Source organism: Cataglyphis hispanica, chromosome 12 (assembly GCF_021464435.1).
Source record: "Cataglyphis hispanica isolate Lineage 1 chromosome 12, ULB_Chis1_1.0, whole genome shotgun sequence".
Lineage (NCBI taxonomy): Eukaryota > Metazoa > Arthropoda > Insecta > Hymenoptera > Formicidae > Cataglyphis > Cataglyphis hispanica.
Window position 1 is genome coordinate 6148687 of NC_065965.1, and position 27024 is coordinate 6175710.

Consider the following 27024-nt stretch of genomic DNA (forward strand, 5'->3'; position numbering starts at 1 on the left):
ATGCGTATTTTTTTCCTGCAAAAAGACAAATCATAGAACTAAATTGTTCTCTTTCAAAGGCACGTTTTTTATTATAAAATCAATATAATATATGAATGCATAAAAATTATATATCTATGACGTAATTGGGATGTACAACAAGTAAAGGATCCTCTTCTTCTTCGTCCTCTTTATCTTTACTTCTCAAATCAGTCATTGTTAGAGGTATTATAATTTGGTCCTGAAAATAAATTTACGTCAATAAATGATTGTAATGAATGTATAATTCAAATTATACAATTACACCAATTATACAATATGTAAATATATTAATACATACATGATATGTCAATCTATCAATAATCTTTTCAATGAAACTTTTCCGTTCTAATAATTCTTCTTCTGAATCTAATTGATCTTGTATTTGATCAAGATACCATGCAACTAATTCGGATTTCCGTATGCCACCTTTATTATCATCTGTTAGAAAATATTCTAATTTAATATATAGATATGATAATAAAAACTAATTACCATTATTCATATCATAATAAATATACCTTCGCTTTCTGCACGATTTTCCTCGCTCCTCATATGGAGCACTAACATATTCGATAGATTTTTGTATTCCTCAAAGGACATTGTTAATTTCTTCTTCGGTGATTCGCTTATTCCGTTAGACGCTGACAAATCAATCAAACGTGTGTAATGATAATAAATGCATTAATGATAATACGTACGTAAAATATACAAACAAAGAAAAGGAAAATATGCACACATACGTGTCTGAGGCGGTGCATCAACATTATTGTCTAATGCATTAAGTGCTGCCATGAGTGGTGGTGGCTCGTCAACATCCATTCCTAAGTTCGCATCTTCACCTTCTTCAAGGTCTACATCAGGCTGTTCTACTGTAATTATACTCTTCTGTAACAATCGTTTTGCTTCTCTGATGTGCTTCACTGTCACTTCGTCCACGCATTCTAGTTTTGCCAGCGCCTCAGACAATCTAATCATACTTTCCAATTGTCTCACGGTGACTCTCCACTTGCCACTTCCGCTACCCGTTCTTTGTCTAAGAGCCGTGTAACTTTCTACTAAAAGATCGGCAGCCTCCTAGAATATAAAAATTAAAATAAGGTAATAAAATAAAAGATTCAACGAAACTCGAATGATAAAAATCAATTAATAAACAGGAAGATCAATTGGAGCGTAGATGCGCAGATACGTTTAATGTATAATATATCTGAATGCATGTTTAACAAAATATAATAATTTGTTTACACTCCAAGTACCGCGTCTGAACTTCAATTGGCCTTTCTGTTTATTAATCAATAAAAATTAAATTAGTCAATACAATTATCTGATAGAATAATTCTAGTATATCTTACCCGACTTAAAACAGGTTTAAAATGCTTAGCAAAATTAATATATCTAATAATCTCATCTTGCTTGTAAATCATTTGAAGATCATTCAAATTATCACAATGTAAATCTATGATTCTTTTGGCGATAGCATTGTCAACAATTTCGTTGCATTCATCCAGCACAACAAAAAACAAATCGAATCTCGACATGATAGGTGCAGTTAATTGGACATTTTGCTGCAATGACTTTCTCCTGTCGTATCGTCCGCCGATGGGATTTGCCGCTGCTAATATAGATGTACGAGCATTTAGAGTTGCTCTCACACCAGCCTAAAAACATTTGTAAGATTGTCCACTATATAATTCTTTCGTATGCGTTGTGTGTATATATTGTATTTTTTATAAATTTCAGAAATACCTTAGCTATTGAAATGGTCTGCTGCTCCATAGCTTCATGAATCGCGACCTGATCTTTTGGATCCATTTTATCGAATTCGTCGATGCAGCAGATGCCATGATCTGCGAGCATCAATGCCCCAGCTTCTATGACAAAGTCTGACGATTCTTCATCTCGCACCACTGCAGCCGTTAAACCAGCCGCGCTTGACGCTTTTCCAGACGTGTAAATCGCTCTAGGCGAAATGTCAGATACGCATTTAAGAAATTGCGACTTTGCAGTGCTAGGATCACCGACAATGCAGACATTAATATCTCCTCTTAAAGACGTACACTCCTCTGTAGTCTTCGGTACACCACCAAAAAACATTAATGTAATTCCCTTCTTAATTTCGTCATTGCCATGTATTGCGGGAAACAAACTAGATACTAGGTTCTCATACAGATTTTTGTCACGACTCATCTCGTAAATGCGATTCCATTCCGCTTCTGACATTTGTTTTTTCATCATCTCTTGTGAGATTTCTTCCATTGCCAAATCTGTACCTCCAAACTGTTGAAATTGACATTAATTAAATAAATATTTGTCTTTTTAATAATAATATAAATTTTTAGTATATTTATTGATATTGCTTACCCTTGAACTTGTAGCGGTAATACTGCAAGCGAGAAATGCCGTTTTATATGTCAACTCTCTAACACCAAGTGCCTTAAGACCACTTACACCCTCTCTTTGTTCCTTATTTCTGTTTTTTGGTGCAATCTCTGCCTTAGAATTTGATGCAGATAATGATCCCACATCTGGAACTACTATAAGAGTTCCTGTAAAATCGTATCTGTAAAAATTAAAAAATGCATTTATAACTTTGACAATCACAAAATATATTTTCATATACAATATTAAATATTATTTTTAAATCTACCTGTCACCAGCTTGCACCATCTCAACTGTCTCAGCTCTCAAAATGATTTCAACAGAGCGAGGTATAGAACCTCTAGGAAGCTCAGCTTGCGTTTCTTGTATCCTGACTTTTTGAAAATCAATAAATACTGAATTATCTACATCCAACAGAAAACGTCGTCTATTGCTACATACTGGGTTAATACAGATTGTTGGATTTGTGAACTAGAAACAATGAGCTATTTAGTCAAAATTAATCAATCATGCTTTATATAATAGTATACAAATGTAAATCTTCATAATACCTTAAATTGCTGTTCTACATTTTTGATTATTGCATTGCAATCCATGCAAAGAAATGTACCAAAAATTAATTCTGGATGAACTGGATGTGTTCGTACCACCTGTCCGGATATACGTGCCAGAGTACCCAATCGTGATGTGTTTAATTCTCTTAATTTATGTCTAGTCGGTACATCGACAAAACTAACATAACATTCCTTATCTTTTTGTAACTGGCCTACATCTTTGACAAAATTACAAACTGCTTGACATAAAAATGGGTATACTCTAGAACATATGATTATCTCATTAATAATAAAAAAACTAATTATTTCAGAATATTATCAAGGCTAATATTTAAGCATTATTTACAAAATAATTATAAAAACATCTTGTTTTGTATTTTGCATAGCATTATTAATTTAGTATATTAATATAACATATTAAGATTAACATATAAAGATAGATACCTAAAGTATTCTTCGATTATGGTTGTAGCCAGAGTTTGATTATACGATTCTGTATCTTCAAAAGACACCTCCAATGTACACCGCTCTGGACTGACAAGCTCTTTAGCTGGTTCCAGATATTTAACCACTTCATCTTCTTTAAATCTATAATAATAATATATAAATACAGCTACTACATATATAGAGTATATAAAAAAAATGTTAATTACGATTAAATGTTAATATTAATTTCCGTTAAAATCGAAGAAATTAGATTGAACTTATCATGAATGTTTCTTTATACAAAATGATGAAAAAATCAAAATAGATATACATATTACTTACTCCTCCAGGAAATCTTGAAACAATTTTTGACACTTGATCCCGACCTCATCCTGTACACGTGTTTGACCAGCTAATCCAATATTAGCTTCCATTTCGTCGATTAATTATACAAAAAGGCACTATAAGAATGTGGAAAGGCGTCTATTATATTAAATAATGTTGATGAAAATTTGGCGGGAAGAGGAACTTTGCTCACGTTTTCAAGAATATGACGTTTTCATCGAGGCAAACAGGCATCTTGTCACTTGTGTAAAATACTGCGTTGCTATTGGTTGAAATTGATTACATGTTAGAAATATACGGCATCTGAATTCCCTAGATTCTACATGATCAATCAACAAAATTACGATCGTTATTCACATACCGACAGTCGATGAAAGAAGCCCATAGTTCCTAATCTTGTCGCTCAATTCCCAAAATCCCAAGAAAACCTCGACCGTAACATCGTGCACTCTGGTGAAAGCATGTAAACTAAAACAATGTTCGAACCAAATCGTCATTTGAATGATTCATCATGCTCATTCATTAAACAATACTTTGATACACATATATATTTGTGTTTGGAATTATTTTTTCACTTCAACGCACGATTATCGCAATCGCGAGATAAATTATTTGACAATTTGCGATCTCTTTTATTTATAGCAAATATACATGTGTAAATTCCATTTATTTTAATTATTTTTTCTGTGCAATAAGGTTTATTTCTCACAACAATAAAAATAGGTATTTCCGAGTCTAAACCGCGCATTTGCAATCCGTATGACAGCAAAAAATTCTGACAGCATAAAACCAAATAAAAGAAATTTAAATGAAGCAGAAATTATCCATTATGCAGAATTCGTCTCGCGAGCGTCTCTTCAAGACAAAAGGAAAGTTCTTGATAACACCTCGCATTTCGTGAATAACGCGTAACGGTCTTGACACAGAAAAGGGAGGGGAAGAAAGTGTAGAAATCTTCATAGAAAGGACGGAGATGTTCTACGCATTTCCTGGCCGAGACAAGACTTAGCTTTTAAGCGAACGCTACAGCACGTTGTATAAATGGCGCGCGAAGTGCGTGCCGCCGTTTTAGTCGTTTTTACGAAATAGAAGGAGGATGATCGTCGTCGACAAAATCAGCATTGTCTGTCTGGTAACGAGAATTTCGAGACATTTTCGCGCGCGTTTCGACGCGTTAAAACGTAGCAATACCGGTGTAAATATTAACTTAAATAAAATAATATTGTTACACGTTTTATAGTACACTTTTATACGATATCAACCAAAATATGTGAAGTTTTTATCGACTATTGTTTGTTGTATTCGACCCGTTAACAACTTAGAATTTTCTCTCTCTACTTCACCAGAGATAGAAATTCCAAAGTTGATCTAACAGTCTGAAACTACCGGCCGTGAGCTTGATCGTTGGCTAGTATTTTAGCTCAGGGTGCTTGAGTGCAACGACCCTGGTCCTAAAACGAATCTGGCATTCTGCCGCTACTCCAAGCGGTGATCCGTATAACGGAATGGCATGGCGGGAATGCGTTTCCGAAAGGCAGACGTGCACGCTAACAGACATTGTCTAAATGTAGGTGACACGCGTTTGCTTGACGAGTGCCATACTGGCGGCCAAGGTATCCTTGAATCCGACGAATGTGCCGCGTCCATGGCATAGTTATTTGCTGGCTACGAGCACGCCGTTCCCGAAACATCCGAATCATCAACATGACGATCGTTCGATCGGCGCTGATCTAGAAAAGCTCGTGCCCTCCAGAGAACATCCTACAAGTCCTCAGCCCGCCACTTCGACCTCGAATAATCGTAGACAAAAGTTGCAGACTGGACCTCAGAGGTATTCTTGTCATTTTTCTTTAAATTATGCAAAAGTTTTCTATGTCCAAAATAATATAATTTGGTCCTTTCCTAGCAGAAATCTATCCATCTCAAGTTTCTCTAATGCTGCATAATAAGTTTCTTGATTGATAAATTCTGGAAAAAAAAATATTATCATCGCGTAACTGTAATTAAAAAATTTGTATTAAACTGTATTACAATTAAATTTTTGGTACATCTTGTGTGTAGATAGAATTTCAAAACAGTTATTGACTATATTTAACATACATTCCGAGAGGGAAAATCTTGCGGTATTTCTCTCGGTACGAAGGTAATGCATATATTATATCATCTCTTTCTCGGCAAGGTTCCCTACGGAAATTCACCAAGACTTTTTGGCAAAGGTGCCGAATGCATCGCCATCGCCTCCGCCATCGTCGACGACGATGACGACGTTATCGGGATCTCGAGATATCCGGGAATATCAGCGCCATGTACCTCGACGATTCGCACATCAGGATATCCAAGTGCTCGACAGATACTTGACAGACGAGCCGCATGATGATCAACTGCCGTATCGCGGGAAAGCCGAACTATCGACGTATTACCGTCGCGAGCCGCAAGATATAACGGCGGCCATCAAGGCCTTAGATCGCTTCCTAAGCCATACTTTGAACGACGACGGGTACAACAGCAAGTTACATCCACCGCCCAATCCCATTTTAGCTCTCGTCCTGTCTCGATACGGGCGCTACGTGCCCGGAACGCGAAACCCTCGCGTATACGCGTACATGGCAGTGAACAATATTCACAACCACTTGCCGTTCGGCAGGTACAAATACGAGTGCGACGAGGAGCCGATTTACCGGTGAAATAGCGATTGTATCTAATATAGTAAAATTGCGAAAAAAAAATAATATATGACAAAATTAAATAGTAATTGATAATTGAAGCTTCCACGATCTTTAGAGTCGATATTTGAGTGTGTGAGAATATATAGACGGGTAAAATATCTCTATTTTTTTCTACATATGTATCTTCACATTTCGAGAGTTTAAAATATGCGGAAATTTCTCATGCTTCATGCGTGCATATATGCGTGAATAATATTAAATAGGTCAAATAATATTAAAAATAATATAATATTAAAAAATTATTTAATATCTAGATTATGAACATATAACTGAAAATTACTGTTTCTTGATTTTATTTGAATCTGTACAAATCTATTTAAAATATTTCATTTTTTTTAAATCTATTTTAAATTAATCCCATTTAATAAAATTAAATTCCTCTAATTGTGTACAAAAAATAAACACAAAGATAAAAAAAAATAGAGAAAAAAATTAATACAATTAATGCAAATTCGAGTGTTTCACTTGAGCGTTCGCACAAGCGTTTGTTTCTCTTGTACCGTGGTACTCGAATTTATACAAATATTTCTCGCATCTATCCCCACCCACGTTGTAATTTGTCCCATAGTCATTCACAAAGACATAACGACGCCTATCAAGGGCCTCGATCACTTCCTGCGCGGGACCCTGAACGACCATAACAGAGCACTCTCTCTCTCTGCAGTGCAAACTGCGTCCATCGGTCAATCTTGTATATTAAACCATTGTTGAACGTGCTTTACAAGAATGGTATGTGTGTACGTTACACGTAATCGTACATTACATATTCGTGTCTATTTGCCTGCAATCGAGAGAATCAATGTGAATATATGATGAAATTTGAACGATTCTAAGTGACGCCACGTTAAATCGAATCGCGATTATATTACTTGTCTTCTTCGCGCGACGGCTGCGCTGTAATTAATAAAATGAATCATAAAAGCGCTATTAATGGTATCCTTAACTCGCTGTCGAGATGCCTGACAGTTAGACGGTTAATCGATATCGCACCGAATTTATCCTTGAACCTATTCACAATCGGATTTTACGGCGGGTTAATTGGAGTAATTGGAGAGAGAATCTCCGCTCGAGAAACTCCGATTAAGCAGTAAACTACTCTCATTACGCCTTTCTGTCTCCTCGTCAGTCTCAGTAGGTGCTTGCTCCTTGCACGGCTTCATTTATCCAAACCGCGAATTGCGATCGTATTCCTCGGAAATAGACACGCAATTATAAAACAATTATCGCCAATTACTCCTAATTCGCCAGAATACACGTAGTCGCGGTAACAAAGGGACAATCATAAAATCAACTTTTACCGCGAAAATAGTATTACTAGATATATTTAGATAAATTCGTAATCATATATATTCAGTTCACGCGACAAATTGTGCATTTATTCTTGGGGCATGATTATGCAAACTCAGCTGAAACACGTCGCGGTTAATATTCTAAATCTAGCGCATATATAAATATTCAAATATACATTGCGCACTGATATGTATCTACCAGTTTTCATAAGATTATCCCATGAATAAATTCTGAATTAGACCGTGAACATGTAATATACGACATACAAACATATGTATGTGATGGATGTATATGAATCTCTATTTGCATCGGTGAATTTTAGTCAATAAATATACACACACACACACACACACACATGCATTGAGTTGCCATACACATGTTTTTAATATTTGCATTGCTGATAAAGGCAATAAATTCGGATGTGTGGAAATCGTTCAACTATAACGACAAGCGCTGTGAAAACAAACCGGAATTTACGAAGTGTTACAAAAGAATCTGTTTCGGAAAAAGGTAAAAGAGAGATATCGCGAGCTTGATGACCGTGTATATTCGTCGTTCAATCTCGTCGATAGAAACGACGTTCGCCGCAAGATCATAAAACGGACGGCCGGGTTCTTAAGCGACGCTTGATTGCCTCTCGTCCGCCGGGAAAGCAGATTGTCGGAAAATTGTGTTTTCAGTAACGATTCACCGTAAGTCTCTTCGAGATTTACGGGAGCGAGATCGGCGGGCCTTAATAACTTTGGCGGATACCTTATATACACGACCACTCGAGATTAACCGGTACGTAGCCGCTTTCGATTCTCTTCGAGAGAGTAACCTGCATCCGTATTGTATTATCTCGCCGTCCGTTATCGATTCAATAAGCTCCCGCGAAAGGAGACTAGGCGAGAGGTCGTTGAACCTTAAAAAAAAAGGTATCATTGCGAGGAATAGTCGTTGCGTGGTCTTTGAGAGAATTCTGGTTACAAATTCGTATTTTTATACGAACAATTCGTGACAGCAGAATCGAGATTTAGTTTCGCGGCTGTCTCGCGAATGTCTCTACATTATTTAAATCAGACAACGGCGATGAATATTTAATACCGAAAGACGCAACAACAGAGAACAACGGCAGATGCGCGGATATACGCGTGGAATTGTAAACGAGAGGCTTCGTCACGCGCGTTTGCCCCGGATTTCTCGCATCTCTTTCCTTTAATAGTCAGAACGATATCTGAGAGTAGAATAGATAAAGCAGCTCATTCATCATTCCAAGCGGGAGACGTGCAAATTTCCTCGCGTTTCTTTTCCCTCTCTTTCCTCTAATTCCCGCGCTCTCCACATTAGAGCTATAGGCTATACGAACCCCAACTTCAACGTTCAAATCAAACCGCGATGAAAAAAGGCGAGGCTCTCTAAGGCAGCAGGAATAAAATATGAGAAATACGTTTCCTCGAGGCATACGATTCATTTTGTCGATCCTTCTTGCCTTAGCGCGGTTGAAAAGAAAAACGAAAGGAATCGCGAAAAGAGAGAGAAAAAAAAAAAAAACACGAGAAGGCACGTGGTACTAAACTCGTCCTATCAAATTTTCTTTTTGATCATCTCTGAAAAATTTTCTCTTCACATTTATCTAATTTCCAGCATTATAAATCACAAGCAATAATATGATACAAATTTAACATCTACTATTATATACAATAATTTTAATATTTAATTCAATTATATATTATAATGTAATTGATTAAAATGAATAACACATTCATAAAATATACAATAATAATGGCAATAGATTCTTTAGCGGAAAAATATGCATTTTTTTTTTCTTTTATCATAAATTAATCATAGAGTATTTCATCACACTGCATTTTTATAATCGAATCTTAAGCTTTTTCTTATCTCACGATGCAACCAACGATACTTTAATGGTAGTCTTCCGAGCATCACCGCCGTTGTTGACGCCTTATCAAATTCTCGTACGAAGCTCCGGGGAATCGTGGAATGACGGAGCACAAAGAGCCGAACCAGATATATCGTATCAGTCGCTGTGCACTACGTCCATGCGCACTCAACCATCCATATGTATACATCCTACTGCCAATACCGATCAACTCTCTCCGCATCGACTTATATATCCATCTCTCTCTCGCTCTCTGCCACTAGAGAGAATGGTGTGTGGCCATTGAAATTTCGATCAAACAGTTCCGATAAATCGGTGGCTTTCCAAAGCCTCCCGAGGACCAACGTCCTCCGATTTGTCCCCGTGTCTCCTGTCGTGTACATTTCGTTCTACGCTCTCTCGATCATAGCATCGCGCGGATTCCTTGCACGAACGCGGTTACGTGCATCATAGTCGATATAGAATTATCTCCATCACCGTAAAGAGCCATGGAGAAAAAAATTTAGCCGCTTAAAATTTTACATGCCACTATTTTTCATGTTTTCTTTGTTCCGCGCGCAATTCTGTTTCTCTTTACACGCATATATGCACAAACCACCTAATATACAAGATATTCTTTACATCATTATTTTTAAGTATAAATCTTCTAATAAAAAATCATTTTTTTTCTTTAGTAATATTTCAATTAGGTATAAGTATGCTATATTTATATTGAAAAAAATATATATCTTTAAATTGATGATAAAAATGATAGCAGTTTGTAGGTTTAAAATATGTCATACACACAAATCTTTGCAAAGACTCCAAAATCTCGGCCACCCCTGATGTGCATTTATCTCTCTATCAGGCCTCGTTGAAAAACTGGTGGGCTGATAAATACGCGAGAAATAAAGGGTGACTTGTCCAGCGATTTTTGGCCATCGATCAATCTCGCACAGAGATATTTGTTCGACAGATCATGTCGGCTTATTCGACGCATCGACGTGCAGCTAATCGGTGCAGCGGAAATAACAGCTCTGTCTAAACAGCGAGACGGTGTCCATTTTTTGTTGAAAAAAAAAAAAAAAAATGGATGAAAGATTTGTCCTTTTTTTCCACAGGACTCTGCGACTGTCTGTCTATATTCACCAATATTGCGACTGTCTTTTAAAATCAAGCTGAACAGTTTGATGTATGTTAAAAGTAAAGTGCAAAGCAGTATTTGATTAGGGAATTGATACGTGAAATTATTTCGAGCTCTTATTAAATCGAATTAATTTCTTTAATTTGTAATTTGTAATCGACTCAAATAATTATTATAATATATCAAAAAATGTAAGTTTTATCTTAGATTATATTTGTCAATCTTCTATTTTTAAAATAGGTGTTTAATTCAATTCGCCGCTTAAAAGTTTGTACAGCTTATAAAATTTCAATATGACATGCACATTAATATTACAATTATTTTTGAAACTAAAGTACGCTAAAATAGACATTGCACAGTACTATATAATAATAAATAATCATATTAAACATGCCCAGAAATAGATTTCTCTCTCTCTCTCTCTCTCTTTCCTACAATCGCGAGAAGTAACGTATATAATTACATAAATTATTTTAAAAACGCCATAAATATAAGAAATTATTATTATAATGTAATACACGTGATACGTTGTGCACAAATATAACACAAAATAAATAGTAAGTATAAAACAAAATTATAAAATTAAAGAGCAATATTATCATAGAATTTTCTTAAAACCGAATTGCGACCGAATACAATTGTAATGAATTTAAATGTGATGAACCAATTTATTTTCTCTTCACATTCGCGACGAGTTGGATATAATTACGTTGTGGTCATGTTATGCGTGTGGTCACGATCTTTATTCCAGGACGCGAATTTCTTTCTTTCCTTCAATGTGCACAACAGCAACGAGAGAGAGCGAAGAGAGAGAGAGAGTTTAAACTCGAGATTCCATACGTGATACAGCCGAGTAGCCACTCGGTTTTAGCGCGAACGAACACTCGTGCACGCCGACTCAATTGCTAGGGTGGTGAAAACTTCTCGCCGGGGGTGTTGCGCGAGGGTAAGTGTTCGGGATACGCTGGCAGCGGTGAAGAGGACCGTCGGTTTCATCCGCAGTTGCGGTTACGACAACCGAGTCGTGGTTCACGCGAAAATGGGAGAGAAGAGAGAGAGAGAGAGAGAGAGGAAGAGAATAGCAAAGAGAGCGCACGCACCCGGAGCCCTCGGTAATTGCCACCGTGTTTATAATTGTTGCGCTCTCTCCTTTGTGAGGAACGACTCTCGGGGTTAGCTCCTTCTTTCCGCGTCGTCCTCGCCGCCACTCCGCCGAGCCTCTTTCAAGCTACGAGATATATAGAGCGAGACGAGAAATTAGTCCGCGACTATAGTAAGCGGTGGTCCCATGTATCCACGTTTCTCTACGGGGTGGTTTAACGCCAACGACAAAGTCCCTCGAGGGAGAAGCGCGCGCCTGCACTTTATTCCCTCCTTGCAGTATTTCGTGCCTCTCAAGACGATGCACAGTCTTTTTTACGTCTTTCTCTACGAACGCTGAATGTATCGTGACAATGCCGCTGGTAGTGTTTCCTATTTATTTATTGTATCTGTTTTTCTTATCTTTAATATATTTTTAATATATTTACTATTTATAAATAATCTATATTTATAAAAAAATAGATATTATAAAAAAAAAAAAAAAATGTCCACAGAAAATTAATATAAAAAGCCTTACTTATTTAATAAATGTTATTTGTAGGGATTAATAATATCATACTCATTGTAAGAAAATATCAAGATTAATAAAAATTATAAATAAAGATAATAAATATTTCAACATAGAAAGACCGCAGAAATAAATAAATATCTCATAGCTCTCGTCTCGGATCGTCTAGAATTAACGGCACTCTATGGAATTTGCGACGCGCACTACGCAAATTTATCTGTCTCGACGCGCACGACGCAGTGAGTTACATCAAGATTTATAACGGCATCGTGCCGGAGGGATTTTCGAAGACGTCGGACGTCGACGCTTATTTATTCGGCGAGGCCGCGTGAGAGGGTGACGATGCCGCCGCCACTCGCTTCGTGTTTCCTGTTCCGTTCCGTCGCGATTCGATCGCATCGGCCCACGGTCGGAACCGGCCGCAGGAACTACTTATATTCGTGTTTATTACATTGAGATGTGACGTCATTTCCTGAGGGAAGGAGGACGGAATAACCTCATCATCGTATCCCACAGATGCGGTGTCGACGGTGGTTCCCCTCCTTTGAATAGAGTCGAATGGATCCGCGCATCGGTTCTCTTCCTCTCTTCCGCCGCTTCCTCATCTCGCCATCATCCCCCTCTCGCGTCTCCTCCTCTCTAGCCTTCCTGCCACCAGCAAAGCTCCATCCTCCGCTTTATGCGCGGCTTCAAGAATTTGCTTGGAAAGCCTCGATATCGACTAGTACCTTTGGCTCGAGGAGCACCGTGGAGAAGAGCACGACGCACACTCGAAAAATCAGGGGGGGAGGAGGAAGAGGGGTCGAAGGGCAAAAGCCGGGCTGTCGCGCCGAACGAAAAACGTCAGATTGACTTCCGTCGAATGGAGAAATGTACAGGGAGGAACATTGAAGGCGAAAACCGCAGATGGCGAGCTGCAAATTCGTCGCTCGATTCGCACTTTGCATAAGAACGACCGGCGCGCACCTCCTCACCTCAGTATTCTCTCACTTCCTTCCTCCTCCTATATCGTAACTTTTTCCACTTTTATTTTTGCCCGGACTAAAATATCTTTCTCGGAACGCCCGATAACTTCTACCGTGTTGCGATTCGGTGAGAGGAGAACGTTGTTGAAGAATATGACATTATACAAGAAGATATCTCTCTGATATCTGCATTAAAAATAATATTTTGCATTCAAAAAAGATTATATCTACGTAATTTTATTTATGTAAAATATTATCCAATATATCCTGCTAGAGATTTTTATATATATATATATATATAAAGCCTAATTATAATTATTCAATAATCTCTATCAGGATATATTGGATAATATTTTACATAAAAAAAAATGACGTAGATATAATCTTTTATAATCTTTTATAATCTTTTATATATATATATATACATCTTATAAATTTCTATTTAACGAGATAACGATACGGTAATGATAATTTATTATACAATAATGTTCCGCTCTTTCCTTTCGAGATCCTTCGTAAAATTCTAAGTCTAATACAGACTTTCCGGAAATTCAGGAACTCGAGATTATGTGTCGATCAATATCCTTGCCACGGTATAACGTCGGAGACTCTCACGGTTAAATCTTAAAGGCGACTTCTTTATAGGATACAGTAGCGGGCGTGAAACGACGCGCCGCGCGCGGTTTCGATAATCTCGCGCTTCACCGATCTCGATGCGATTCCACCTTCTTCTTTCAGATGTAAATGCATTTCCTCGTGCCAGGAGGAATCGAATGGCGCGGGCTCGTAAAAAGAAAAATAGTAAAGTCATTCAATCATCATTTCACGTCGCGTCGCGCGGTATACTCCGGCTACTTGTTCACCGCTACGCATTCACCTTCTTCCCATGGTCTTACCTGTATCGTAAAACGATCGCCTGTGGTTATATCCGAGAACACCGGTTGTGCATGTTGCGAGAAGAATCGCGGACAAGTGAAGAGTCTCCCCGAAATAAGGTTCTCCGCGCACACGCTCTCACACATATTCGTATGCAGACGTGCAGGTGGTTCACTAAATGATAATTAGATAATCTCGCGGCGTCTGGCGAGCATAAAGATCTCTCGCACATATGAGGATCTCGGTAGACCGCTCATTCTCAAATTAGACGACCGCTTACGAGAGCTGCCGCGCGCGAGAATCCCGCAAAAGGATCTAGGGGCTAAAGCCCGGGGCTAAATCATGGTCTTCATTTCACTTCCAGGGGTAACCAACTTGCGCACTTGTGTAATGGCTTGCCATATAACAGCCTCGCTACACCTGCAAACATTGCGCCATAGGGACTTGGTATAATTTTCGCCTAAGACGCGGCTAGAGGTGTAAAGCTATCTGGGGTATCACGTTGGCGGTCATAGCGTATTCGCATAATAGCGGCTGCGGTAACAATAGTCGAGTGAGATCGTTGCATGAAATGGGTTTCGAAACTAAAACCGAACTCTGACGACCACCAGCACACAATATATTACGCGAATAATTATATGAAGCCTCCTTTTATATAGTCGAGTCTTTCACGCAATACAAAGAATTTTACATTATATGAGATATATAAATTGATAATGGAGTACGTACATCAGAGACTGTTCTGTCGCCTCTAAAAACTTCTTCATTCTCGAGACGAAAATGACGGAGTTTCCTTCGATGTGTCTCCAGGATGCTCGATTACAGCCCGCTTCCGTTCACTCGTTTACTTCGCTTTTAATATAGTTCTCCGCTCTTCAACTTTCCCTCCTGCCACCAAAAGTATCGCCGTTACTTTCACGGCCAATTACTGTGCGTACTTGCTATGGGACCGAGGGAGATTTTAACTTCCATCACCGAGATTCACCCCCGAGACCATCATCGTTACCCGTCCGGTATTCGACTCCTGAAACCCACGGGCACGACGATAATGCTATTTAACGTGCTATATTCCGGCGCGAGTGCAAAGTGTCGTACCATTACAGAGCACGGCGGACGCGCCGCTCCATTAAGCAACATACGTTCCGCGTTCGCGTATACGGCGCGCCGGAATAGACAGGAGTGCGAAGTCGGCGGGGGTTTACGGGGGAGGAGGGAGGGGAGGACAGGGGAGGAGGAGGAGGAGGGGGAGATTGCGGGGAGAACCGGGGATGGTTGGCGGCTACGGCAACATTTGGCCGAACTACGCCTTTAATTAAAGCGAAAGAGCGACATGCATTGTCATTCCATGCAACGGCGGCGACGGCATCGCATTGTATTGTATTGTGCGCGAGCCTCATGACGGCCAGGTTATACCGGGTTATACCTGGAAGAGAACGAACGTGCTCTCGCGCGGAAATTTCGCGCCCATTCCGTTTCATTCGCGCGCGAGCAACACGGCCTCGGTGTGTTGGCTGCAGAAACACCGAGGCAAAACCGACGTACGTAACGAGATCTTCCGCTCGGATTGCACGCGGCGAAGACGAGACGCGCCTGTGTGGTGCTTTCTCGTGCCGTTTCTCACCCCCATTCTCTTTCCATCTTGTTCTCCATTTTCCCTCGACCGTAACATCCGCTTCCCCCTCATCGCGTCCCTATCGTCTCGAATCCGCGGCCTTGGTGTCGCTTCGCGCTATTAATTGACAGTCGTCGGTTTAATCGCTGCTTAATTACTTTGCAACTAGATAGAGGCGTCTAATTATCAGACTCCCGTCCTGTCCTTCATATCGTTTAGATGATGTGGCGACGCCTCGCTGCAAGAGTTAAATATAGTTCCGCTGTCCGTTGCTACATGTGTGTTCTTCTTGTTGCGGACGAGAAATTAACGTCGCGACAGTAATTTGGTGCGGATAACGTAGAAGAGGCTAACACGCTCGTGATGTGATGTGACTGCGGTAAAGAGAGAGAGAGACGCTCTGACAGATTCGTAGAAGAGTTAGGCGCAAGGAAGCATGTTAGTTTAGAAGCTCAAACCTTAATATTTTAACCTTCTGACCGCGGTAAATCGGATTTTCTTTAACTAAAGAAAATCTTTTCGACTTTTAAATTTTATAAACCGCGTCCTAGAGATCTCTTTGAATCTTAAAGATATTAAAAAATCAGAATCTTTTATATAAAGATGTTTTGAAGAGAACATCTTATAAAAGATGTAAAAGAAAATATCAACTTAAAATTTGTCGATAATCGTGTCGCTAAAATTAAAATAAAAACTTTTACAAGTCACGCGTTGTAGTCTGACATATATCATATGATCGTTTCATCTTTATACGCACTGACACGGAAATAAAAGTCTAGCGTAACTAAATGCAACGAGATAACATTTTTCGGAAGAATAATTGCGTCTGCAAATAACATCTCTCTCGTTCTTTCAGATCCTTTCTGCGTTACATGCGCGCGCGCGCGCGGACGTCCGGCTCGAGTGATACCATCGATATCAGCGAGGCGGTGCGAGAGACATCATCAGCGGCAGCGGCCCGTGTCAATCGTCACGTGTGACTAGCCGCGAGACTCATTTCCGTGTACAAATGGCAATGAAAATTGAGCTGGCAGAAATTACACGGATATTACACACCGATGCGAAGCTAAATGGCGCGGCCAAAAGACACGGACTCGACCATCGTCCTCGCGAAATCTCGAAAATGTGATTTCTATGAACGGCCGAGTTTACGAAGAAATTATGAGGGGAAAACTCGTTTGTGACCCGTCGAGTCGGCATTTTCGCGTCCCCTTCCTCTCCACTCCTTCCTGAGACGGTTGGCTCTCGTCATTAGGACTTTACAACCTCGACGTGAACTCTCAGACTCAGGTCGGCCGAAACGTGCCGGGAATCGCAACTCTTTTCTCGGCATCTGTTGGGAGGAGACGAAGGGATGCGCGCACGAATTTAAAGCGTCCATACTTTCGTGAGGCGATATATATATATATATTTCTCTGATTCTCGCACTAAACAAGTAAACGGAATCGTGCCGGACGAATAAATTTCCGAGACTCTAATCACGTTGCCGCTCAAACGCGCGTACAAATGAGCAAATTACCATCCGCCGGATTACTACTCGAAAACTTTTCTATCCGATACACGCTTAACTCAACGGTTTTGCAACCAATCCGGATTTTACGCGGATAATCACAGATTTTAGCACCAGCGAGAGACTTTGGATGCAGAACAAGCGCACGATCGTTTCTCAGCGAGCGACCTAGTTAGTCTCGATCAATTATTCTTTTGACGATATAATTATTCCACCGAGGAACATAATATAATAAATTATCCCCAATAAATCGCATCTCCCGCACAAAAGAACAATTTGCATTCGATATCATGAAATTAAATGCAAAGTTAAACGCGAGGAAAAGCGGATCGTCATCTAGCAATGACCACGGCGCGCATAATTTGATTATGCTAATGCATCGCAACGCGACGAATAAACCATTCGCCGTCCATTCGCAATTTCGCAAGATCGGCATAATAATCGTCGTTAACTTTTTAATAGCGCGACCGGATATTCGCGAAAGGTGAACCCAGCCAATGACATCGCAATGCAATTTAATCGCATCCTGAGAGCGAGTCGTCGACATTCGCCCCTTGCGTCCCAACCGTTGAGCTCTTTCTCGCTAGAAAATAGTTGACAATCGATAGAACGATAGAACGAGTTTCCTTTATCCCGTTTGCGCTCGACAACAGAAAGGATGCTTCGTGATTTTCGCTCGTGAGGTCGTACTTCAGGATTTTAGCAAGTAGATTAAACGGAGGTCCGACAATGAGATATTTAAATTCTGAATTTTTATACGTATGCGTTCTCGTTACGCGCGCCTATTAAAAATTCAAGGAAATTGTTTATTAATCCTTTTGACGCGCGCCACGCTCTTACTCAGCGCTTTTAATCTCCATTTTAATAAAGAAAGTAGTAATTAACGTTGCTAGAGTCCACGGCGCTTGATAGTTCCTACAAGCAGCAATAAAACATACAAAATTCAGGCAGCTGTATAAGATACATACGAGAAGAGCAATTGTAAAAGAGCAATTTGCGTAAAATGTAAAGCAGGATGTAAAGACTATGAGTCGGTCTGGTTAAAACGATTTTCACTACATATTAATATCTTTATATTCTTTTTTTATAGACATGCATTAAATTATTTCAAACATGAAAACTCGCTTCCTGCAAAGTTTCAGTGATTCATAAAATTAAAGTCTTAATCTATTTCTTTTTAAATTATGAAATAAATACTTTTTAACTTGTTTAAATATTCAATCTCTTATATAAAAAAGAAAAAAAATTAAAAACATAGCGATCCATGAATTTGAATGTGATGAGTGTAAAGTGGACGCGCGTGAAGCATCCTCTCCATCCCTTGCTAATCTCCCTCATGAAAAATGGCATCCTATTACGAGGATTAATGCTAGCCGCGGATTCGAGTGTCGAATGGAAATTGAATTCTCGATAGCCTCGATAGATATGGCGCGACGAAGCTGTCTAAATCTGTCCGCTGTTTGTACATTATGCGCGTTCATACGAGGGTTCCGACAATCCATTTGAGATATTTTCTCCGCACATTCACACCACACTCGCGGTTCGTTTGCACATATTTTCCCGATCTGTTTATACTTGAAATGGTCCGCTCTTTGTCGAGAATGAAAATATACACTATTATTGTCGCGAGAGAGCTTTGCGAGGGAATTAAAGCCGCGGATACGTCACATTCGAGTGGATGTACAGAAAAAGCAGAAACGCAAATATTTAAAAAACTCGTCAGATCGGAAGTTGCTCGTCATATATACGGCACGTGTAAACTTTGACAGTTGCGGTATTTAAGATACCCGAGACAGCATCGTAATATTTCATCATAGTCGATATTGAATGATGCCAATGGATTTGCTTTTCACTTTTGCGGCAGGAGACTCAATTACAGAAAAACGGCGACTTTAATCGAAATTTTGTTCTTATTTTCAACCTCAATATTCTCACGTTTATATAGGCAATAAACGAACAATTTTCCATTTATGTTAAAGGCTTATTAAAGAGAAATTTTCGGCAAATTTATATAGACTAAATAGTTTGAAAAGGAATGATTAAATTGCTTAAAGGCATCAAAGTAAATGTCAGATTAAAAATAAGAGAAAAAAGCTTGACTCGGATATTTACGTCGTCTTTACACGAACAACGCAAATTCCATCCTTCCTGTTTAGGCGCGAAAAGTACCGTAGGTCATTTCGCGAGTGTGCGCCCGCAATAAATTGCAATAAATCCCACCCTCGCGCGCCGACCGCGAGTGTCGTAAATCGTTATAATCGTAGCTCAGAATCGTTATCGCGCCGACAGTTCTCAGTAATCGATCACGCGGCTCTTGATTCCTCTCGTTCGCAGGGACGGCATTTCTCGCATTTCGCGAGAAACTAGGTCGAACGATACCCTAGTATGTGCTCGCGCGATTTGTATTTTCGAGGGAGGACACAAAGCCGTGGATCGTAATCTCCGTTTATATTTCCGCGCATTTTTACAGCAACTCGAATTCACGTAAACACTGCGCGAATATTTGCAGTCGTAAAAAAAAATGTTCTCATTAATTCGATGCAGACACTATTATAATTTTCTACCAGCTCTTTTTGTACTTATAAATGCAAGTATGCAATGTAAAAAGATGCGTACGCACCGCAAACACATTAATAATGTTCGCGGATTTATTATTATCCTATGCAAATCGCAAAATCCGCCAATTGCAATAAAATTCAAATATATGTATATATAAATCAAATAAATTTTGTACCATCCTTATACACCTATTATATCACGACAATAATTAATATAGTTAATTCTTTCTCTCTCTCTCTCTCGCATTCTCTTAAATTCATACAATAATTTTGTTACAAGACTAATTATAATTTAATAATTCAACTTACATCTTGCGGTCGTAATTTAACTCAACTCTAACTCTACAGTAATGTAGGAGAATAAACTAAATTACTAAACTTATTAACATTATTCAAGATATCGAAGATGTAGTCGGTGTATGCGTAGTCTGCCTACAACCTATCACAATTTCGTATCAACTATCTTCCATATAACATTTTGCATTTACCACAGATTTCGTTAAAACTGGAGTAATACGTTCTTACTGGAAGTGAAATGTTCCTCGTATTCCGAGGCGAAGAAATCTCGACTTCGCACGTTATTCGCATCCTGTTGATGATCTTGTTACCGCGCTTATGACACAGATGCCACCGAAGTGTCGCGGAAAATCCGCTCGGTGAATACAGTGCAATCTAGACGTACTCCGACCGTACTCCGATTAATCCCCCTCTCTCCCTCTCTGTCACTTTCTAACAATCTGCCCGAATTTAAGTCATTGCCGCCTGTGAACAACAGTGACAGTCAACTTTTAATCTAAATAATCGTTGAATATTTTTAGATCAAGGAAAAATTTTCAAAAAAAAGTATATTGATAAAAAAAAAAAAAATGAATTATTTCTTCTTATGTTAATAATTATTTAATGGAAATAAGATTTGCAAAAGCATATCTAGTGAGCAATATAATTTTCATGAGATCGCGGTGCACCGCTTTGGATATCTTTCCTGGCGTTGTAATCACGTGTATCAAATTTCAGTATGCATTTGTTGGCAATTAAACGTTGACAAAAGGTAAGACTGTTGCGCGCGGCGACGAAGAAAAATTTCTTCGCGGCGCGCGAGGTATTGAATAACGTACGCGCTATTACCTTAGGGGACTTGTAACTCGACACGACCAGTGAAACATCGTCGGCCAACAGCCGCGACAACGTACGTGATCCCGCATGTAACCATAGGTCTCATTGATCAGCCACTAACCGTTGTTCGACATTGCGGCGTATAACGAATTGCTCCCGTTTCGCATACAAGTCGAGATTTTGCTCAATTTTCTCACGTTTATTGGTTTCGATAAAAGAAATTTAACTCAAATTGAAAGAATTGAATTCCTCAAATGAACAGTAAGAGTTTCTCGTTCAGGGATTCAAAAGAGGAGCTTTCGACAAAATTATAGATTAAACGTGTGTCGTAAAAAAAAAAAAATAATCTCGCTGTTTAAAATAATAAAGTAGGTGAAAATTGAGATCAATAGGAGGAAAAACAATTTTGACAGATAGTTGAAAAGAAGGGACGATATTTTTGATTCCTCGAAGAAATAAATGGACTTCAGGAGAATATGTGAGTATTCTTACTCTTACCGTGCCGGCACATCATATGTCATGGAATTTCTTTAATAGTGCAAGAGTACAAGGTCTCACATTGTGTGAGGAATGATAAATGCGAATATTCATCGTACTTTCGCGTCTTACGCGATTCTGCTTTCTATGTATTGCATAGTGTATTATACTTATTAATCTTCAATAGTACTAGATTATATAAGAGTCATTTTGGAGAGCACGACTCATTATTTAAAATAAGATGGAAATAAGAAAAGAGAAATTTGTACGTAAGAGAGCATGTGTTGTGCCGAAGCTAAAGTTGCCAAGTCGGAAATTATCATTTCTGAGTCATATAATACTACAATGTAAAGGAAAAGACACCTTATAGAGGCAGAGACCTCACTAAACCTTATCTGCATATATTACTATGCTTCAGCAATGGTTGCATACATCCTCGCAAACTTCTATTTGCATAACAACAGATAGCAGGAATACTACTTGAGTTATAAAATATGACGATATTATTGTGTAATATTTTTATCGATAAACTAAGAGTTGCATTACGCGTGTCTACTAAATGTGATTTCTGCTTAAATACCGACGTCATCTTCCACTATAATATACATTGCGAAATGACCTATACTTTCACATTCGAGAGTCATTCGCAGCATCACGCAAAGCGCGCATTAAAGCCACTCGGAACAATCGTATTATTGTCGAGCATTACATGTCGGGAATTCGAGACCTCCATGTTGAGAGATCTTTTAAACTCACGCTTCCGCCTCCGTTCTCTCCTCGGTTATTCTATAGTCAAGTACTCGAGAGGAAGAGAATCAGAAAAAGACAGATTTATTACATTACTTGGAAGAAACTTTTTGCGAGAAACAGAAAAGAATATGTAATAGAAGAGAGTATAAATATATATCAAACAAAAATATACTTGAGATAAAAGAGAGAGAGAAAGAGAATGCGATAAGAGTGTATAAATACGCGTTCTAAATAAAAAAAAAATAAACTTTAAAAAATAGAAATTCCAAATTATATTAGCCAAGATATTCTCTTCTAATAGCAATAAAAAATTCAATCATATATTCGGCGTTGAATAACATTTGTCAGTATCTTATTTATGAAAAAAATATCGGGCGAAGATTGTAAAATCAAGTTGATGAGATTGTACCGAAATCTGCGCCAATCTACGATGGGTAATAATTATACATTGCAACTCCTATATAAGGCCTATTAAATCCTCTGGAATCCATAAACGTGAGGGAATTGAAGTTGAAAATAGAAGCGAAAATTTCGACACGGATCGAGTCTCTCTCGGCTACGATGCGAGAGCCGTCGTACACGTTGTTCTCGCGGCCCTCGCGTACATGTCCACGTGTAATGGGGCTTAAACCAATTCCGCCTTGCTCTCGCACAAAGTACTCAGGCCGGAGCCGTCTGTGCCACCCACTTAAAGCGTCGCGCGGCCGTCCGATGCACAGCGGCAAACGATCGCCGCGGCAATTCCCGGCTAATGGCACTGCGGCGACGTGGAAAGGCGATGCATCGTACACAACATATGTACGTACGTGTAACATGCCGGAAGGACGACGACATACCGATATAAAGTCGTCTTCAAAGCACTGCCATATGGCGTCCAATTCGCACCTGAATCGATAACGCACGGACCCGGTACAAGCAATAATCGGTCTCTCTCTCTCTCTCTCTCCCTCTTTCTCTCTTATCTTTTTTAATTTGGCAATAAATCGGCAATTTTTCCCTCTACCTCTTTTCGACGTTTTCATAGTCATACGACCATGATATGCGCGCTTTTATTTAGCAATAGCGTAAATACTTTGAGTAATCTATTTTGAAATCGAGAAAATCGGAAAAGATATGATTAGTTCGATTGCTAGTAAATTTTATCTGGAGAAAAAGTTTCGATTGTTGGTAAATTATATGTAGTAAATTTTATCTTCAAAAGCTTTTCACCAAAGTTCTCGATCGGAGTGAACTTTCGTGAAATTTTGTGCGAAAAATACATAATTCGCCGAGAAAAATGGTTATAAAGAACTGAAAACAATAGTAACATTTCTCATGGATCTTAACCAAGTGGAATAGTTTTATTCTGACATTGTCAGAATAAAACATTTATATATGAAAAAACATTAAAATTAAATAGAAAAAAGAGAAATTTTCATTTATTTTTATCTCTTATTAAACGTGCAGGCATTGTTATTTTACAAGAAATATCCATAATTTTGAATACAAATGTTCAGAAAGAATTCAATACGAGCATGTTGGGAGAATAATAACGATTGAAAAGCAAAGGATTGAGAACCAATATGTGTTATATTGTTAATTGCAGCGGTAATAATAATCTTGCTGCAATAATTGGCGTGATAAATTGCGGTAATGGATGAATCGCGCACATTGAAATATACGTCAAATTGACCTATTTGTCGCTGCGCGCAGCAATTTGCGGGGAGAACATTAATCGCGTGCCGACGATACCTTTGGGTAAGCTACACGATCTCTACGGTCAGAATTTTGTGAAGGACGTATGCGACTACGAAAATGCGTTTTCTAAATCCCCCGTGAAATATGACGTTCAAACATATACGTGCGCCTCGTATATACATTTTCTCTTTTGCAGAATATTTTTAAGTCATTCTTTCCCGTAAATGTCAGGCATGTGACAGTAACGTAGAGAATGTAGATCCCTTATGTCGAATGACGCAATATTTAAAATGACGCGGCTCGTAAATTATTTCGCGTTGGTACAGAATGAGAAGATATGTCTCTTTCCCTCTATATATGTAATATCTTTCTGTACCTCTCCAGTTTCTTGCGTATATTTAAACGAGATCTCTCGTAAAATCTTTCTCATTACGTTTAATAATAATATATTCATTCATGTTGGAACGAAGACTATTACATTACATATTCACTGCTCATTATTTATTTCGTCATTAATTTATTCTCCTCTCTTAATTATTCATTTAACAAGGCCGATAACTCTGTCCACAATTAATCTTATCTAAAATTCTTATCTCTAAAGTCTCATCTAAAATTTTATTCGCTCTCTCGTGACTACGTCGACGTCTGCATAGACCGTTTATTAGACGATTTAACCCCGTCGTCGAGTAGGTGGTACACAGGCGTAGTGACTAACAGGCGAAGTAACGGCCGGTCGTGCTCGTCAGCGGAAAACACAGATCCCGCGATTGTGATAATGCGTGACGAAAGACGATGACGTGACAGCGCGGTACCCAATAAAGCCTGACCGGATCACGCGAGTTTCTATTTCTGACACGCGTGAGACGCGACAAATTACACGCACCGCGTAATGCAAAAAAGCTATAAGCTTTTCATCCTACACGATATACCAGATACGATATATCGGATATTACAAGAGGTAATATGATTTTTTTTGCAAAGAACTTTCTGCTTTTATTCATTTCTGTTCGTGCGTGCGTGTGTATGTGCGAACATTTTTTATTCCCGTTTTTTCATGTTTACTGCTCGTCACGAAATGTGTATATTATTAAAATTAAAATTTTAAAATTGTAAAATTATATATATATATATATATATATATATTTAAATTTATATATATATATATATATATATATATATATATATATATATAATGCATAATTTGTATTTCTTTCGATTCGGAAAATTTTTATCACAAAATAATGCATTTGAAAAGAATTTTGTTCCTCTATAAAGGCATAATAAAATAAGTGTATTCCTTTATGTCACTTCGCAGGTTGTACCTAAGTAACATGTACACTTTTATCTCCAACACGTTTCTAAACTCAGGAAATTGTCCCTCACGCGAAATCCTCGTCATTTTCAAGGAACTTCCATAAACTCTCACGTTTATATTTAAATCTTTCCATGCGACATACTGCAGTCTCTCGAAGAAGCTTTACAGCTTATGTATGATATGTTAATTTGTCTTATTCTTAAAAGAATATTATAGAACTCTATATAGTAATTTTACTATTTTCTTAAATACTCTATGGTACTTAAGATCCTTCATTAAAAAAAAAATTATTACTACCAAAACCTGAGGATCCAAAAGGGATCCGTATAGCACGAAATACACACGTATTTGTATAAGTATGCTCATCATTTAAATAAAAATGAACTTTTCATTCTTCAATCTTAATTCAATCTTTTATAATAACCCTGAAATTTTTTTAATAAGAATTTCATAATTAAATATCATTGCAAAGAGAGAAAGAGAGAGTGCATCAATTATTTATTAAGAATGAATCAGGTATTAATCACTTCATACAAGGCACCTCCTTATCGAGTGATAAAAATCATCCAATTGACTCTCATCAACGTTCATGCTCGACGCGAGAGAGAACAACGGTAAATGTATGATATCTCGATTATTATCGCAGCGAATACGAGAGCGACACTTTGATTATTGTTTCGACACCAGGACGCGGAACTCGAATCTTTGCCGCCGCGTGACGGATCAGGGTGTAGAGTATTATCGTTCGAAAGGCGATATCTCGCAGATGTTTACGAGAGTGGCTTCGTCAAGCTTGGGGCTTGGGTGCTTGACCCAAATCGACAGGGCACTTCGAGTTGGCCACGAGTCGACTACGAACTGCGCCGACAGAATCCACGTACGAATGGCCGGCTGTTTATTTCACTTGCCCCCTTTTTCGCGAACGTCCGAGACGTTCTCGATGCGATAAATCCCGAAGCGAGGGCAATAGAAAGCTCGCATTGTACCAGGATGCCCGTTCGACCAATCGCGCAAATTTCCAGCGGTAGATAATGGAGTCTGAGAGGTAAAAAGAATGGCCGTTGTTCGACAGTCGAGGAATGAATAGTTCTCGAGCTGTCAGCGATTGAAAATTACGACTGGCCGAATAAAACCTCAAATGGTGAAGACTACGAAATGAATGGAATGTTAATCTTAAAGATTTTAACTGCAAATAAAAAATTTTGCATAAAACAATTACAAAAAATTGTAAAGAGGAGAGATTTATTACATTTTATAACAAATAGAGCAGTAATTTTAAAAATATTATGTCTCTGTATATTAAGTAGACGGAAATAATAATTTCTTATTAAGTCTTTCCTTCCGCGCGCGCGCGCGCGCTAAAAGAAAATTAAATCTTAAGTTTTTCGAAGAATCTAAATGTGAATTACGTTGTCTGGAACACCTTTGTAGAGAAAACAACTGGAGCGAGACAATTACGACTTTAGCGAATTGGAGGGAGAGAAGTATCTAATTATCGTAAATTGCTTCGTGGTATCCGTTTTCTGACCCGTAACGGTAAGTTTTGATAATAAAACGCGCGCTCTCTCTTTCTCTCGGGGAAACAAAATTACAATATTAGTTCTCGTAAAATCTCCGCGAAATATATGTATATCTAATGTTGAAAAACATCTATCATTTTGACGACCGGCCATTCGGTTGATAACCAGAAGAGAAGCACATGTGTTGGATAATCCACGGCGTAGAATGAAGAAATGAAGCATTGGAGACGTGCCGATGGTAATCTTCTTAATTTCGTAACCTCCGTCAGCTGTTTCTAAGATTGCCTCTCAACGGATCG

General features: G+C 38.5%; 2 protein-coding genes across 5 annotated transcripts in view; one reads left to right on the plus strand and one right to left on the minus strand.

Moving 5' to 3' along the window:
* Window positions 1-27024, minus strand: part of LOC126853641 (DNA replication licensing factor Mcm6) — a 35211-nt gene continuing 8187 nt past the window's right edge. Inside the window, exons 1-15 of one of the 4 annotated variants that reach the window (XM_050599524.1) lie at window positions 14923-15202; window positions 14214-14613; window positions 4084-4190; window positions 3933-3984; window positions 3720-3838; window positions 3396-3539; window positions 2949-3213; window positions 2666-2868; window positions 2380-2578; window positions 1765-2295; window positions 1371-1676; window positions 762-1095; window positions 540-662; window positions 320-459; window positions 1-220 (exon numbers count right to left, since the gene is read on the minus strand). In XM_050599524.1, coding sequence (XP_050455481.1) covers window positions 107-220; window positions 320-459; window positions 540-662; window positions 762-1095; window positions 1371-1676; window positions 1765-2295; window positions 2380-2578; window positions 2666-2868; window positions 2949-3213; window positions 3396-3539; window positions 3720-3811 — 2451 coding nt within the window. In that variant the 5' untranslated portion in view covers window positions 3812-3838; window positions 3933-3984; window positions 4084-4190; window positions 14214-14613; window positions 14923-15202 and the 3' untranslated portion in view covers window positions 1-106. Of the gene's footprint in view, window positions 221-319; window positions 460-539; window positions 663-761; window positions 1096-1370; window positions 1677-1764; window positions 2296-2379; window positions 2579-2665; window positions 2869-2948; window positions 3214-3395; window positions 3540-3719; window positions 3839-3915; window positions 3985-4083; window positions 4191-14213; window positions 14614-14922; window positions 15203-27024 lie in introns of those variants that run through there. The other 3 variants (XM_050599527.1, XM_050599525.1, XM_050599526.1) reach the window with 3 other exon arrangements.
* On the plus strand, window positions 4426-6521 carry LOC126853722 (uncharacterized). The gene is made up of 3 exons (XM_050599746.1): window positions 4426-4854; window positions 5294-5553; window positions 5902-6521. The coding sequence occupies exons 1-3, from the start codon at window positions 4819-4821 to the stop codon at window positions 6404-6406; spliced, it is 801 nt and encodes a 266-aa protein (XP_050455703.1). The 5' UTR covers window positions 4426-4818; the 3' UTR covers window positions 6407-6521.